This window comes from Aspergillus novofumigatus (assembly GCF_002847465.1).
Source record: "Aspergillus novofumigatus IBT 16806 chromosome Unknown P174scaffold_1, whole genome shotgun sequence".
Lineage (NCBI taxonomy): Eukaryota > Fungi > Ascomycota > Eurotiomycetes > Eurotiales > Aspergillaceae > Aspergillus > Aspergillus novofumigatus.
Genome location: NW_020194274.1, coordinates 70802 through 85408, shown reverse-complemented (window position 1 = coordinate 85408; position 14607 = coordinate 70802). Strand labels below are relative to the sequence as shown.

General features: G+C 49.5%; 7 protein-coding genes across 7 annotated transcripts; 5 read left to right on the top strand and 2 right to left on the bottom strand.

The window, feature by feature from the left end:
- Positions 1-126: 126 nt before the first annotated feature.
- P174DRAFT_436339 (oxygenase MpaB family protein) lies at positions 127-1385 on the top strand. The gene has a single exon (XM_024826014.1). It carries the CDS (start codon positions 383-385, stop codon positions 1259-1261), a length of 879 nt encoding a protein of 292 aa, XP_024686487.1. The 5' UTR covers positions 127-382; the 3' UTR covers positions 1262-1385.
- P174DRAFT_436338 (uncharacterized protein) lies at positions 1355-2922 on the bottom strand. Its single transcript, XM_024826013.1, has 3 exons — positions 2531-2922; positions 2232-2475; positions 1355-2164 (listed from the first exon to the last, which is right to left on the bottom strand). Exons 1-3 carry the CDS (start codon positions 2597-2599, stop codon positions 1533-1535), a joined length of 945 nt encoding a protein of 314 aa, XP_024686486.1. The 5' UTR covers positions 2600-2922; the 3' UTR covers positions 1355-1532.
- Positions 2923-3170: 248 nt separating this feature from the next.
- On the top strand, positions 3171-5021 carry P174DRAFT_436336 (NAD(P)/FAD-dependent oxidoreductase). Its single transcript, XM_024826012.1, has 8 exons — positions 3171-3375; positions 3429-3473; positions 3522-3569; positions 3619-3767; positions 3806-4087; positions 4149-4566; positions 4618-4691; positions 4744-5021. The coding sequence occupies exons 1-8, from the start codon at positions 3322-3324 to the stop codon at positions 4823-4825; spliced, it is 1152 nt and encodes a 383-aa protein (XP_024686485.1). The 5' UTR covers positions 3171-3321; the 3' UTR covers positions 4826-5021.
- Positions 5022-6068: 1047 nt separating this feature from the next.
- Positions 6069-7734, top strand: P174DRAFT_436335 (M28 family metallopeptidase). The gene is made up of 4 exons (XM_024826011.1): positions 6069-6353; positions 6413-6662; positions 6689-7553; positions 7606-7734. The coding sequence occupies exons 1-4, from the start codon at positions 6101-6103 to the stop codon at positions 7726-7728; spliced, it is 1491 nt and encodes a 496-aa protein (XP_024686484.1). The 5' UTR covers positions 6069-6100; the 3' UTR covers positions 7729-7734.
- A 469-nt stretch (positions 7735-8203) lies between these two features.
- Positions 8204-9752, top strand: P174DRAFT_436333 (uncharacterized protein). The gene is made up of 2 exons (XM_024826010.1): positions 8204-9224; positions 9281-9752. Exons 1-2 carry the CDS (start codon positions 8612-8614, stop codon positions 9697-9699), a joined length of 1032 nt encoding a protein of 343 aa, XP_024686483.1. The 5' UTR covers positions 8204-8611; the 3' UTR covers positions 9700-9752.
- An 886-nt stretch (positions 9753-10638) lies between these two features.
- On the top strand, positions 10639-12751 carry P174DRAFT_381064 (catalase; the record flags this gene model as incomplete). The annotated part of the gene is made up of 8 exons (XM_024823054.1): positions 10639-10957; positions 11009-11067; positions 11120-11281; positions 11334-11458; positions 11508-11597; positions 11650-11917; positions 11977-12172; positions 12222-12751. 8 exons carry the CDS (start codon positions 10639-10641, stop codon positions 12749-12751), a joined length of 1749 nt encoding a protein of 582 aa, XP_024686482.1.
- Positions 12752-13043: 292 nt separating this feature from the next.
- On the bottom strand, positions 13044-13634 carry P174DRAFT_362782 (uncharacterized protein; the record flags this gene model as incomplete). Its single annotated transcript, XM_024821878.1, has 3 exons — positions 13044-13173; positions 13230-13352; positions 13420-13634. 3 exons carry the CDS (start codon positions 13632-13634, stop codon positions 13044-13046), a joined length of 468 nt encoding a protein of 155 aa, XP_024686481.1.
- Between the last annotated feature and the right edge of the window lie 973 nt (positions 13635-14607).

The window sequence follows — 14607 nt, the reverse complement described above, 5'->3', positions numbered from 1 at the left end:
TTACGATTTGCTGGTGAGGTTGTTCTGCTTTTCTCAAACCATCTGACCTCTGCGTCTGACACGCCTCCGTAGCCTTCATATGCCTTTTCACATGCCTTTTCACATGCGCAACCCCGCTCCACAAGATCGAGCACTAAATGATGGACGAGGTGAGCCGGAATTTCTCCAGATATAATTGGCAGACTCAAGGATGGCATACTTGGCCCTTTTGCGGTGCTGATCGAATCTGCTGTGTATTATCAAATGCACTGTACCTCTCTATACGTATCCTGATTTCCGTTCCTCGGTTCGGCCAATCTCTTTCATGCCCTATAAAATATCACACAGCAACATCGTGTCGTTGAGTCATTACCAGGTCAGGCACATTTCCTGATACGAAGTCATGGCTTTTGTCCAGGAGGGAACTGCTCAGCTCACAGAGGCGGCGAAGTCGTACGAATCTGTACCCATCTATGACACCATTGCGGACCCCACAAACCTCAGGACATTCCTGACGGAAGATATCTATCTCCTCGGAGGCCAGTTTGCTATCCTTTGTCAGTTTGCCCATCCTGCCCTGGCCAAGGGCAGCTACAACCACTCCAGCTTTGCCACTCGCATTCCCAGCCGCCTCCAGAATACCGCCCGTTTCATCAATGCGGCTGTCTTTGGCACTCAGCAGGACAAGGCAGCTGTCTTCTCCATCATCCACCGCTATCATGCCCGAGTCAAGGCAGAGGACTACGATGCAAATGACCCGGAGTTGCACAAATGGACCGCCGCTACCCTGTTCGTCGCTATTCTAGTCGTTCACGAAACCTTCTTCGGGGAGTTGCCCCGAGACGAGATGGAAGCGCTTTACCGAGAATCTGCGGTATTTGGCACTTCCCTCCGGATGCCTCCCGAGATGTGGCCAGCCACTCTTGACGAGTTCTGGGAGTACTGGAACCACAACATCGAGACCTTGGAGGTCACCGATATGGCACGGAAACTGAGTCGCGATCTCCTCTATCCGGTCCATCTCCCGATGTGGATGAGAGTCATGGCCCCGTTCTCGCGGCTTTTGACTATCCATTTCCTCCCAGCACGACTGGCCAAAGAGTACGATCTGCAACCGACTGTCTTGAGTCGGATCCAGTTTCAGGCCACTGTTCGTGTCATGCGCATTGCATACCCTAGTATACCGCAACACCTGCGACAGACACTACATAGGCAATACATGGAAGATCTCGGGAAGGCAGTGGACAGGATCAAAGAGACTGGACACTGGGCGGGAGTATAGCAAGTATGGGATTGGAGAATTCAAGCAGTGTTGAATGATGCCTTTGCAGTTATCGGATAGGTCATAGTAAGAGGGACACAATTCCATTATTATCTCGATGATAGACCTGTTCCTCTTTATACAGCCTGCATTGAATCTGTTTTCATAAAACACTCGACTCCGAGTGTAGTAACCTCTATGTCATAGAACGGAGACAGAAGTATATTCAGTCCATTTCCGTTCAGGATGGTGTTTATGACCATCCACAGAAAGGTATCATACTAATTCAGGCTCAATAGCCCTTTCCAAGCTGTACATCATCGCCACCACCATACCACAGACGACCCCTGCGAATGACCAAGCCCTTTTCCTGGCCAACCAGCCACTCTCCGCCGGCCTTGATTGTTCCGTTCTCACTAGGCCAATATTCGTCCTGCAGCTTCTGGTTAATTTCGTCAATCTTATCAATCAGTTCCTTGACCTTGGAAGGGTCAACATGTCCCTCTCCCACTGCGTCTCCTTGTCTGACGAAGCCGTCCTGAGTGACGAACCGAGCAATGGTGAGATGGGCTGAAGGAACAATGTACCGCGATGCAACCGGGATACCAGCCGCCCGAACCATGTCAAATATATCACGACGTAGATGATGATAACTGTAGGTCTCGTCGTCGATACTGCGTTGCGCATCTGAAGCTTCTCCAGCGGCTGGGACAAAGGTCAGTGCCATGGCTGCAGAATCAAAGCCCACCATAGGCTTCACAAGGCGTGTTCGATGAGCAAACGCATAGTCTGCAATATCTGCACTGGTTATGTTCTGTGATGACTGCAGAGTATTTACCAGACTCTCAATCTGCTCTTCGGTCAATGAATGGGCTATTTCCAGTACTGTTGTATGTAGATTCTCGGAGGGCATGAACCAGAGGGCTGTCAGAACACGGTGAGCGCCTTGCCTCCTGGACGCGCGAAAGGGTTGTGAAGTGTAAGAACTTACTCGGAGCAACGCTTCTGAGTTCGCTTTGCACGAACTTTACAAGATCGCGAATTGGAGAAGGGGGCCGGGCCCAAATGACCAGGCAGTTGCGCGGATCAACAAACCCTTCTTCCTTTGCAGGGCCGTCAAGGCGCATTAAAATCTCGTCGAGATTCCAGCCTGCGAAGTCTGGTACCAGGATCTTCGCAGCTTGCTGTGCATTTCGATTTACTCGGTGATCCTCGTAGCAGGACTGCAACTGAGCCTGATAGAGAGGCTTAACATGGGACTCTTACCAGAAACATTTGAATATTACTCACCGCATCAGTATTCGTCTCAGTAATCAAAGTCTGGAATGGATTGTCCTCGGATATCGGAAGCGTGGACATTTTATGACAATTTGTAAGATAATGCAGGGATAACATGCCGATACTGGGAACGGAACTACTCTATACAAAAGATGAGGGCAGAGCAGGATGACTTGAAGTGAGTCATATTGAAGCTGTGGCTGCAGTTAGACGCGTGGTACTGCGACACGACGAAGACGGATGGAACGACCTAAATGCTAAAGTAGTAAGACATTATATAATATAATACCATGACAGTCAGCCTACTAAGGGAAGGGTTAGCATCGATAGGGGACAACTTTTATATATAGGTCACACTGAGGGTGGAGCTTATAAGAAGCATTTTAGACAAAAATCCCACAAACAGCAAAACCATCCATGATGGCAGCACTTCGCATGGCCTTGCAATCTTAATTATGAAATTTATCACGAATGCGTCCACGGCAATAGCAGTTAACCTGTGGCTTGCCGGATAAAATCTTAAGCGGTCCGGCTCGGCGTATTCGGACTTTATGCCTAATGGAGTAGGACAGCTCAAAGCTCGGAAATATGAATGCTAGGGACTGACAACTGCCGGGCAGAAAAGATGATCTGATAATTCTTATCAATCAGTCCTGCCTCTGTCCTATTTGATCCGGGTGTGTATCCGATCCTCCAATGCCGATATATAAATGCACAATCCCGGAGTTGGGGGTCATATCCTCATCCTCTTCATTCTGTGCTTTGGACACCAATACAGAAGCTTAAAAGAACATCAGATCGACATGGCAGCACCTTTGAAGAATATCATTGTGGTGGGAGGGTCCTATGTGGGAAGAGTACGTCCTTCACCAAGACGTAAAATGAATTTCATACTGATAAGTTGTATAAGGCCACTGCTCAGGAACTCGCACGAGTTGTTCCAGAAACACATCGGGTACTTTATACTCCATCACGGCCAGAATACACATGTTAATTCCCGCAGGTCCTCCTGATTGAACCACATAGCCATTTTCACCATCTCTTTGCTTTTGTAAGGTTTCTTCCTCCGTATCCCGATGTCGCTAACCTGTTCATCTCAGCCACGTTTTGCCATTGTACCCGGTCATGAACATAAAGCTTTCATCCCGTACACCGGAATCTTCTCCTCTGTTTCCGGTCCATCCACACATGCAGTGGTCCAAGCGAGAGTACTTTCGGTAAACCCACGATTTGTGACATTGGACCGCCAGTGGCAGGATTCCAAGCAGATCCCCTATGATTATCTAGCAATTGCCACTGGGACTCGGCTCGCTCAGCCGGCGGCATGAAAAATGATGACAAGGTGTCCTCCGTCGAGTACTTGCGAAACCACCAGGCCGATATCAAGCGGGCCAAGTCGATCCTGATTGTCGGTGGAGGTGCTGTTGGGGTGCAGATGGCGACGGACCTCAAGGAGTACTATCCTGATAAAGACGTCACTCTTGTACAGTCTCGGACACGAGTCATGCCTCTATTCCATGAGCAGTTGCATGAGCTGATCAAAAAGCGACTCGACGAGCTAGGGGTCCGGTATGTACACGTGATAGACTTACCCAGCACCGAACTTCGACTGACGAGTCAATTTCTGTAGGCTTATTGTCAGCGCTCGCGCGACCGTACCTTCAGAAGGAGTCCCTACCGATGGAAAGCCATTTGATGTGCAGTTGACCAACGGCAGCAAGGTTTCGACGGAATTCGTCATTCTCGCAACGGGCCAACGGCCTAATAATGACCTTTTGACTAGTTTGACCCCTTCGAGATCTGGATCGTTGATCAATCTGGATAATGGGTTTATTCGAGTTCGGCCTACTTTGCAACTACAAGATGAACGCTTTCCGAACATTTTTGCCGTGGGTGACATTGCCGACACTGGTGCGCAAAAGGCCGCTCGACCAGGATCCGTGCAGGCCGGCGTGGTCGCCAGGAATATCCAAGCGTTGATTGAAGGACGGAGGGCGGAGGAAGAGTATGCACCATCGCCTGCAGCCATACACCTCACCCTTGGCATGGTAAGTTCCACTCGAAAAAGATGAGGGCCGGCTGAAGCTCACTGGCGCCAGAAATCGAATGTCATATTCCGCAATCCGAACACGGCAGAAGGACAGACTGAACCCTGGATAAACGAGAAGACCGAGTAAGTTGCATTCATGACTGTTGCGGCATATGATACTGATCGATATGTATAGTGGCCGAGAGGATATGGGAGTAGAAGGCTGGTGGGAGAGGTTGGGAGTTCTGGTTGAGAACACTCGCTCGTACCATCTGTAGTAGTTAAGCCATATGATGATACCCGATAGACATTTCGTTTGTACGGTCTTTGATTGACCTCTGTCCCCAGAAGTTGCCATGCCCAATAACTTTTGTCTAATAACGTGCCCTCTACATATACAGAGGATGACATATATTTGAGAAAATCAAGTTCCAACTCACCCAGCTGGCCATCTTCGGCCTGCTGGAATACGGCAAACAGTGGTTCAGTCAGGAAATGGAGCCAGGAGACAGCGAAGGAGTCATATGTATCGTAAGAGCCGTGATGGAGTGGCGCAGGCTATATGGATGGGGTGATAAATCCCTTGGAGGGGATGCGGGAACATGGTACTCCTGCACCTCAGTAAGTTTCCCTTCATATCAGTAGTCAAATCGGTTATGCTTCTTTTCTGAGAAAGCTTTTGCTAACTGGTGAAACAGAATCACCCGTGCTATAGGACCGGCACTCTATGCGTGTCTGTAGGTAGTGGACTCGCCCACTGTTCGAACGTAGATGGCTAACAGAAGCATTTTGGCCGTTCTGATGGCCTACTTTACCTCTTATGGAATTGGGATGTATTTGAATTGACGGAAGACTGTCACGCTTGCAATATCCGATACCGTTCGTTTTTTCTATGGATTCGATTTGAATGTCTTCCTCTTCGCCATATCGGGGTATGGATTGGGACTAGATAGTCATTCATTTGAGAAGAATCAGACCTTCATTCGGCCTAGATCTGCTGTACAAATCGCTAGGGATTCTGAAACTTTACTTTTATTTCAACACGTTCTCATGAATAGCAGGTTTGGAGGAGAGCATCATACAGACAGAATCCCCCGTAGGGATCGTATGTGTGTTGGATGTTGGAACAGGCACAGGGTAGGTATGCATTGAAGCCTTATTTTCTACTAAATAGAGCAGATGCTCATTTGAAACTACTTCAGGATAAGTAATTCCCGGTAATTCCCTGGATGTCTTATCGGATACCTTGGGTATTATCGAGAGCCTCAGGTATCTAAGGTAGACTAAAGTATCTGTATATTGCTGATACTATCCCGGTCTTATCAGTTATCACCTTACACAGATAACACGGGTGACGGACATAAGTCAATCTACTCTACTCCGTATCTGGCCATCTCATCTGTTGCTGTAGCGACACTTATCAGTGATTGGACTCCCTTTGCCAGCAATGCCCCACACATAATGGCTATTCCCTTGAGGCATGACCACCATGATTCCTACTCCTTCAGCATGACCCTCCTCTTGACAATTGCACACCACTACTGATGTTCAGAATGCTAGCTTCACCAATACGCCTTTTGGCCACTGCTCTTGCTCTCACAGGGGAAGTTGCCGGTCTTCAGCTCCCTCTCTTCGGTGCCTCGGAACCCCAAATTCCGGTGGCTGGGAAGGAGTTGATCAGCTCCTCCGCGGTGCAAAGCCAGATCGATGTCGGCAAGCTACTCAACAGAGCCAAGCACCTGTATAGCATCGCAGAACGCGGATCTGACGAGTATAATCATCCCACACGCGTGATTGGCAGTAAAGGTTCGTTTGAATTTGATTGGCGTCGCGTATCGCAAGGCGCTTTACTCACGTGACCACAGGCCATCTGGGGACGCTGGACTACATCTATGCGACTCTGACGGATTTCGACGACTACTACACCATCTCTAACCAGACCTTCCCTGCAGTTACCGGCAATGTGGTGGAATCACGGTTGGTGCTAGGCCACACCGTGCCAGAGTCTGCTCTCCCCATGGGCTTGACACCCCCCACCAAGAACCACGAACCGGTGTACGGACCGCTGGTGCTTGTCTCACGCCTGGGCTGTGACGCAGCAGACTACCCCCAGAGGTCAAGGGTGCCATCGCATTTATCAGCCGAGGCAGCTGTCCTTTTGGTACCAAGTCCGCCTTGGCTGGAAAGGCCGGAGCCGTGGCTGCGGTGATCTTCAACAACGAAAAAGGCGGCCTCGGAGGGACTCTGGGCTCTCCGTCTCCCAACCATGTCGCTACCTTTGGCCTTTCTGACAGTGATGCGGCGCCCTTCCTAGAACAACTCGGACACGGCCAGAAGGTCGATGCAATCGCCTACATGGACGCCACGGTGGAGACCATCACCACCACTAATATCATTGCGCAAACCAAAGAAGGAGACGCCGACAATTGCGTGATGGCCGGTGCACACAGTGACAGCGTGATGGAAGGACCTGGCATCAACGATGATGGATCGGGCTCCTTGACCTTGCTGGAGATCGCTTCTTTGCTGCCTCAGTACCGGGTCAACAACTGTGTACGACTGGCCTGGTGGGCCGCGGAGGAAGAAGGACTGCTCGGATCGGACTACTATGTCTCGGTGCTGTCCGAGGCTGAGAACCTGAAGATCCGGCTGTTTATGGACTATGACATGCTGGCCTCGCCCAACTTTGCCTACCAGGTCTACAACGCCACCAACGCGGTCAACCCGGTCGGATCGGAACAGCTGCGGGACCTCTACACCGAGTTCTATGAGGCGCACGGATTGAACTTCACCTACATCCCATTTGATGGACGAAGCGACTATGATGCATTCATCCGGAATGGCATCCCCGGCGGCGGAATCGCTACTGGAGCTGAGGTGATCAAGACAGAGGAAGAGCAGAAGATGTTCGGAGGTGTCGCTGGAGAGGCCTTTGATCCCTGCTACCACCAGCTCTGTGACGACGTAAGCAATGTCAATCTCACTGCCTGGGAGGTGAATACCAAGGTAAGAGTTGTTCTGTCTCTACAGTCGAGAACCATTACTGATATGTACAAAGCTGGTCGCACACTCGATTGCCACGTACGCTCGGTCATTCGATGGCTTTCCGAAGAGGACCGGGGTAGAATCTGAGATGAATGACGAGCAGAGAAAGTATCATGGACACGCTCTGTTGTACTGACTGTAGATCTGAGTCAATCGTTGCATTGTAAAGTCTAGATCTAGATATTCTGGCGCAGAGTTGCCTCAAATCTCCATTTGGCTGAAGATGAAAAGTATCCCAGCTATTTGACGTCATCTGATCCATAGAATCAATCTATTACCTAAAAGTCCAGTAAGGGGGAAAGTCATGATGAGGCATTTCTTGGTGCCAAGGACAATCCTCTTGACGCTGAAATTTTCGACAAAGCACGCAACTGGTCTAGAACTGAACACGACTTTAGCTACAGCTCATTAACAATGTCAGATGATGAGCGAGGCCAATATTTTACCTAACAAATAAAGCCCCTGCTGGCAGGGGAGCCTATCAGCACCAATTCCGGTATGACCGCCTCCTGGCTGCCGTCATTCCCGGTGGAGCTCTGGGTATCCTCGGCCCCAAATATTCGCCCATTTTAGTGCTTTGTGGGGAAAGCAAGAATAGCAGCAAGCCATCAGCGGGAATTCTTTACCCCAGAATTTTGTGCTTGAAGGGTAAGAAGGAGTAGTATGATTCGACACAGAAATCCAGACATTAACAGCTATGACTTGTTTTATATACCCCCGGGTTTCTTCCACTATTCCCAGGTACAACTACAGCTCCAATTGCATAACATGATCAATCAGGTTGCATCATCCTGCGTCACTCTTATCCTCTCGTGCACATCTATACAACCATGGCGTTAGAAACTCTTCCAGCAGAGCTCAAAATTCACATCCTGAAGTCTATGCCAGATGTTGAAACCCTCCACGATCTTATCCGAGTTTCCGCAGCATACCGGAGCACCTACCGTTTGTCCCAAAGAAGCATTCTCGATCGCCTTGTACGAGAACACTATGGCGCAGTTGGGCTGGAAGAACCTATTATGGCCATTCAATCCGCCGGTCTCCATGCTGAGGAGTCAGCCAACAAACAGAGGATCATCGAGGTTCTCGATCGCCAGCGCATCTCCGATTCAGTCCCCAGCAAGCTGAACCCCTCCGATAGTATCGACCTTCTTCACCTTCATCAAACGTTCCAGACACTGTTAAACACCCTTTGCTCGCATGCGAGACGTTCGCGCCAGGCCGAACCCATTCCACGGCAGCAAGCCGCTCCTTTGCGAGTCTCACCAACAGAAAAAGCACGGATATTGCGAGCGCTGTGCCGGTTACAAACATATTGCAACGTCTTTGGCGCACGAGAGTGGACAGAGCCGGCCGATGACCTCTGCAAGTCGTCGATGTCGACGTGCAAGCGGACGTCTTCCACCTGGTACAAAAACTTCACTATCCACGAAATGTGGCGGCGTTGTTTCGGCTCCATGGCTCCGTGGGAGGTGGAGGAGTTTGGATCGGTTTGGGTTCTCGTGCGGAACGAATACAAGCGCATGTTCGACGAAATGCAGCAGGAGTTTCCTCGCACAGATAGTCGGTGGAGGTCGCTGAGACCAGCTTCACTGCCGGCCGATCCATGGGAGCTATATCCCAGTTCTTCTGGTACGCTTCTTTCCATCTGAGATACCCATGTCTCCTACGCTGACAGGCACACATAGACGATGCAAACGATTATAGCATCTACTTAAATCATCTCGTCCTCTTGGGTCCTACTTTCCTACAGAAGGTCCTCTCCCAGAACAGCCGGGAAGCTCGCTGGCGATTGTTGGCATGCAACGCGATATCCTCCAAGTCCTCCTTCATGGACACAGTGCGGGTCGTCCGGGATCCCTCGCCTCAACCCTGGTCCGTAGAAAGATATAAGAACAATGAGAGGCTGCAAGGGCTGCGGGCGATGCCAGCCATCGACCAGCCCAATGCTGGTTGGAAGCAGCACTGGTACGGTCGGGATGTGGCCGGTCCTGAGATCTTCGCTTCCGGATCGGCCATTGGCGAATCTGGAGATGCTCAATTACGGACATTCGGACACTGCGCTGGTTGGGAATGGGGCTACGCATTGTGGGACGCGGCGAGCTGACCCGCCTCCAGCGACATTTTAATGATTGATGACATTGCATTGGGTAAAGAATATGGGAATAACATCATGGGCTATACTAGCATGTAATTAGCCAACTAATACAAAAGTTGATTTCCTTGCATTCAATAACCGTCTCAGCATTGCTTCAAGCGCCAAGAGAGAACAAGTTCGGTATTGAAATCCAGCAACAGAGGTTAAAACGTGAGGCTCGACGACTTTATCTGGGTTTGAAGCCCGGAAAAGCATAGACAAGTCCGATAAGACAGACTCAAAATGACTGCTAGCAACAGCATGGTCAGCTCGGCTATTTCCTATGACATTCAAGTTTGGTTTTGTCCACCAAAGCCTGCTTCACTAAAAGCTATATCTCAAGGCTATTTTAGCCGTTGGACATGTCTCCAAGGTAAGGTAGTAGTACCCATGAGCTCTTGATTCTGGCTGATAATTGGTTGGGATGGGAACCGGATCTACCTATAAGGGATGAGGAGTAATTCGTATCGATCAGGCATGGTATCAGGGAAATGCAAGTTTATCCAGATCTAGAACGAATCGAATTGTCTTGGTTGGGGGTTCTGTCAGAGCATTAATGCTGCCTTACTGACACAAGCGACACTAACAATGATATGACCATTGCGCGGGTAATGCTTCCATAATTTGGCTGTTTCCTAAAGAGGACTGCCAATTCACTTCAATTGACTCAATTCTAGTTTAATCAATGTAATTTCCAGGATGAACCAGTATTGAATCATGATTTCCTTCGTTTATACATGCGGACAGAGCGGACGTCATGTTGACCCCATTATTTGTGGAGCTGCGGATGCTACCGAGTCACTATGATGGCCATCAATAAAAGTATATATGTTCGTGTATACCGGGTTCTCCCAGCACCACAAGCTGTGATTTGAACTAAGAGAAATATATCCGATCTGAATACTCGCAATGGCATCTCATCCTCTTCAGGCGATAGGCGAGGCCGTCGGGGCGGCGGGAGCTGATCCTCGCCCTATGCAGCTTTCTTCATTGTTCCAGGGCGCCAACGATGGCCCGGCAAAGACTGCAGCTAAATTGACCGGTATCCAAGCTGCAGGGAAGAGAGCGGATGATGGACCGTACTTTACGAACAATGAAGCTATTCCGTTTCCTGACCCAGCCCACAGTAAGACTGCGGGAGGCATACCCGTAGCGTCCGATACCTTTCTGTTCCAAAAGCAGCAGCATTTCAATCGCTCGAAGCCACTCGAGCGGATGGTCCACCCTTGTAAGTTATCACTGTGAATCATCCATCGTCACTCGAGCTAACGACGTCAAGGTGGCAGCGGAGCTTTTGGTTACTTCGAGACCACCAAAGACGTATCATCACTGACTAAAGTGAGCTACCCCTCAGTCTTTCGGGAGCAAACGCAGATTGCTAATCTTGTAGGCGCATTTCCTGAGGTCTGCTGGCGTGAGAACTCCAGTCTTTGTCCGCTTCTCGACTGTGACTCTGGGCCGAGAGTTCCCTGACGAGGCGAGAAATCCACGGGGCTTTGCCATCAAGTTCTACACCGGTGAGGGAAACTATGACATTGTGGGATTAAACTTTGTATGCCTACCCAATTTTCAGCGCAGGCCAGCGACTAACAGTGGCGATACAGCCCGTGTTCTTCTGTCGTGATCCCATTCAAGGCCCCGATGTTATTCGCTCCCAGTATCGGAATCCGCAGAACTTCCTGCTGGACTACAACTCTCTGTTCGATCTGCTCGCAAACACTCCCGAGGGGTGAGCGAGCAATGGAGATTATCGAAACTCAGACACTAACAGACAATAGAAACCATGCGGGCATGATGTTCTTCAGCGACCACGGCACACCTGTGGGGTGGCGCAATCAACATGGGTACGGATGTCACACATTCAAATGGTAGGTAAAATGATCCTGTTCAGACAGTAATACATACTGACGACGTTGACAGGGTTAACAAAAATGGAGAGTTCGTGTATATCAAATACCATTTCATCGCAGATCACGGACAAAAGCAGTTCACTGCCGAGGAAGCCATCCAGATTTGTGGTGAGGATCCAGACTTCTCAAAGCGTGACCTCTATCGGGCCATTGAAAAGGGCGAAAAGATCAGCTGGACGGCGCACGTCCAGATGATGAAGCCAGAGGAAGCTGACCCTGCCAAATTGGGGTTTGATCCATTCGATGTCACCAAGGTGTGGCCCAAGAGCCAGTTCCCGGTACGTGCAACACCTGGATTAAGCCACGGGATATAGTGACTGACTCGTTACATCGACAGTTGCATGAATTCGGCAAGCTGGTCTTGAACAAAAACCCGGAGAACTTCCACCGAGACGTAGAACAAGCCGCCTTCTCTCCGGGAAGCATGGTGCCGGGAATTGAGGACAGCCCGGATCCTCTGCTGCAGTTTCGCATGTTCTTCTATCGTGACGCACAGTATCATCGGATTGGGGTCAACTTGCATCAAGTACCTGGTATGTAAGAAGGTCTTCTCATACGAGGGATCCAAGTTAACACATATAGTAAACTGTCCATTCATGGCCTCGTCCTACTCTTCACTCAACTTCGATGGTCCATTGAGAGTGGATGCAAACCACGCGATGAATCCTCAATACACGCCCAACAGTTTCGTACACAAGTTCAGACCGGATACTGCCGAGGCGCCCTACCAGCTGGCAGATAACACTGTGAGCCGCAAGTCTCACTTCTACCACGAAGGGAAGTCGTCGGAGTATGACCAGCCGCGTGCTCTATACCAAAAGGTCATGGATGCTCGAGCAAGGGAGCATCTTCATTCCAACACTGCACGAATGCTCAAGGTGGTTGAGTATCCCGAAATACAACTCAAATACCTAGCACAGCTGTATTGCATTTCTCCGGAGTACGCAAAGGGCGTCTATGATCTACTCCCGGAGCAAAAGTTTGATTTCAGCCAGGTGAAGATTCAGGCTCAGGGTGCTGAGCGAGCAGGAAAGGAGGCCAAGTTTCTTCCTAGCAAGAGTACCGATATTTTGGTCGGCAAGTCTCCAGCAATGCCTGTATACAATCAGTGATCCTCCTTGGCCTGTCATAGTTCCTCAGTATGTGATGGTTAGTCGGATCAGAGGGATGAAAAGGGCACAGGCACTGAGGCTGCCAGAAGTTTTCAAAATTTCTATTGATAATTGTCTCGATATTACTAATGTTCGGTCCAAATCGTAATGTGATCCCGATGATCCATTGAAACAATTATATTATGCACGAGAGACGCATATGCCCATGAAATTCCTAATTATTTGGTAGCAGGCTGGCTACATCTGGAGACACGGAGTCCAACCAAGGCCCTTAAAGGGCTAAAAGGGAGCTCTATTTACAGACAGGAGTCAAACTTGGTTTTGAGACTGCCAGAGCTGGATTTGTCTGCGAACATCCATCTGCAACACCAAGGAGAAAATCATCCACTGCAGCATCATAAGCAGTTCCGCAGTTCGGATCACTAGAATAGCATTAGTATAGGTGTCTTGCAGTCGAGGTTCGTCAATGCTGACGCACCTTGACCCTCCGCTGGCATTGTTAAAATAGGAGCAGATATCATGGGAGAAGCAGTCTTGGGTATACGCATTGCCAAGTGCAGTGCCCGTGCATCCCCCGCCACATCGGCCATTACAGGAATAACTGAAAAATTTGTCCGATTAGCCAGACTGCGTCTAAGACGCCTCAGCAAAATGCACCTTAAACTTACTCTCCTGTTCCAGCACTGTTGGTGCCATAATTGCTTCCGACCACCCCGACGAAGGAACAGCTCTGCCCGGCACTATTGGTCCAAGTGGCTGTAGCAACAGCGCCGACTTTCAGACAGGTGACTGATCGTTTGTTGATGGGCATTTCCGGTGTCGAAGGCATTGACATGGCCAACAGAGGCAGTAGGGGAAGGATCGTGCTAACATTGGCTATCATCTTTAATGTTGGTGCACTTGTGGTTGGTATATTGCAGTTGTTGCTGGCAGTCTGGAGGGCATCATAGACGTTACATATGGCTTTATACCTCTCGTCTTTGCTATAACGGTTACCTAGGGCAAGCCACAAGGACTGATTTTCGACTCATCTATCCGTGGGATCATAGGTACTTTCATACGTGACTCCAGGAAAATTACAGACTTCGGAGATATTCTCGGAAGATCACTCTTATCCATGTCACTTTTTATTGTGTTCCAGGTATATAGCATCAGTTGACACCATTTTCGTGATGATGACGCCTTAGCTTTTTCCATAGCCTCCAGAGAGCCCTTAGGGTTAAGCCTCCAATATAGAGGCCTAGCCGTCAGATTCCCGCGAGAGACAGTTAAAGGCGAAACGAATCTGTGCTTATCTACAATAATACCTCCAATCACTAGCACGCAAGTAATACTGAGATCCATGCCAACCCCGAGTCGTCAAGGACGGTATTGCTGGCTCGGTACTCTAACATGACCAGAGATCTAGTCGGTCATTCATTCGGCATACCCATTCTGAGGTTTTATCCCGATCAATTTTCCAACGGAAACCTCGCCATCTACTAGCCCAGTAACAACTCCACTGCAGTGTCAAATGTGATCAAGGCCTTTGCGCCCCAGCAACTTCAACATTCAAAATCGGAGTATGGATGCGCACACAGTTCAGGTCCTCTTCCTTCATTTGCGGGATTTATACAGGGTGTAAGTAGCCCGGATAAACATTGTAAGTACGCTCGCCAACACTTGAAGACATCCAGTTTAATGTCGGGCTTCACTACCGAAATTGGCAAGACGCCACAGAGCACTCCCCGCATCGCGCTGTATAGTCTCTGGAGAAGCACTCAATGCGCCTTTAACCCATGGATATGAAGTTGCCATCGATGCCTGGGCGCAGGTATGGATGAAACGGTAAGCCAGAAGGCACCCAGAGTCCCATT

Coding starts and splice junctions, on each gene's coding strand:
- P174DRAFT_436339 (XM_024826014.1), top strand. CDS start 383: ATGGCTTTTGTCCAGGAGGGAACTGCTCAGCTCACAGAGGCGGCGAAG.
- P174DRAFT_436338 (XM_024826013.1), bottom strand. CDS start 2,599: ATGTCCACGCTTCCGATATCCGAGGACAATCCATTCCAGACTTTGATT. Junction 2,476..2,530: donor CTGAGACGAATACTGATGCG/GTGAGTAATATT, acceptor CCTCTCTATCAG/GCTCAGTTGCAGTCCTGCTA. Junction 2,165..2,231: donor ACTCAGAAGCGTTGCTCCGA/GTAAGTTCTTAC, acceptor GTGTTCTGACAG/CCCTCTGGTTCATGCCCTCC.
- P174DRAFT_436336 (XM_024826012.1), top strand. CDS start 3,322: ATGGCAGCACCTTTGAAGAATATCATTGTGGTGGGAGGGTCCTATGTG. Junction 3,376..3,428: donor GAGGGTCCTATGTGGGAAGA/GTACGTCCTTCA, acceptor AAGTTGTATAAG/GCCACTGCTCAGGAACTCGC. Junction 3,474..3,521: donor TTGTTCCAGAAACACATCGG/GTACTTTATACT, acceptor TAATTCCCGCAG/GTCCTCCTGATTGAACCACA.
- P174DRAFT_436335 (XM_024826011.1), top strand. CDS start 6,101: ATGCTAGCTTCACCAATACGCCTTTTGGCCACTGCTCTTGCTCTCACA. Junction 6,354..6,412: donor ACGCGTGATTGGCAGTAAAG/GTTCGTTTGAAT, acceptor ACGTGACCACAG/GCCATCTGGGGACGCTGGAC. Junction 7,554..7,605: donor CCTGGGAGGTGAATACCAAG/GTAAGAGTTGTT, acceptor ATATGTACAAAG/CTGGTCGCACACTCGATTGC.
- P174DRAFT_436333 (XM_024826010.1), top strand. CDS start 8,612: ATGGCCATTCAATCCGCCGGTCTCCATGCTGAGGAGTCAGCCAACAAA. Junction 9,225..9,280: donor GCTATATCCCAGTTCTTCTG/GTACGCTTCTTT, acceptor AGGCACACATAG/ACGATGCAAACGATTATAGC.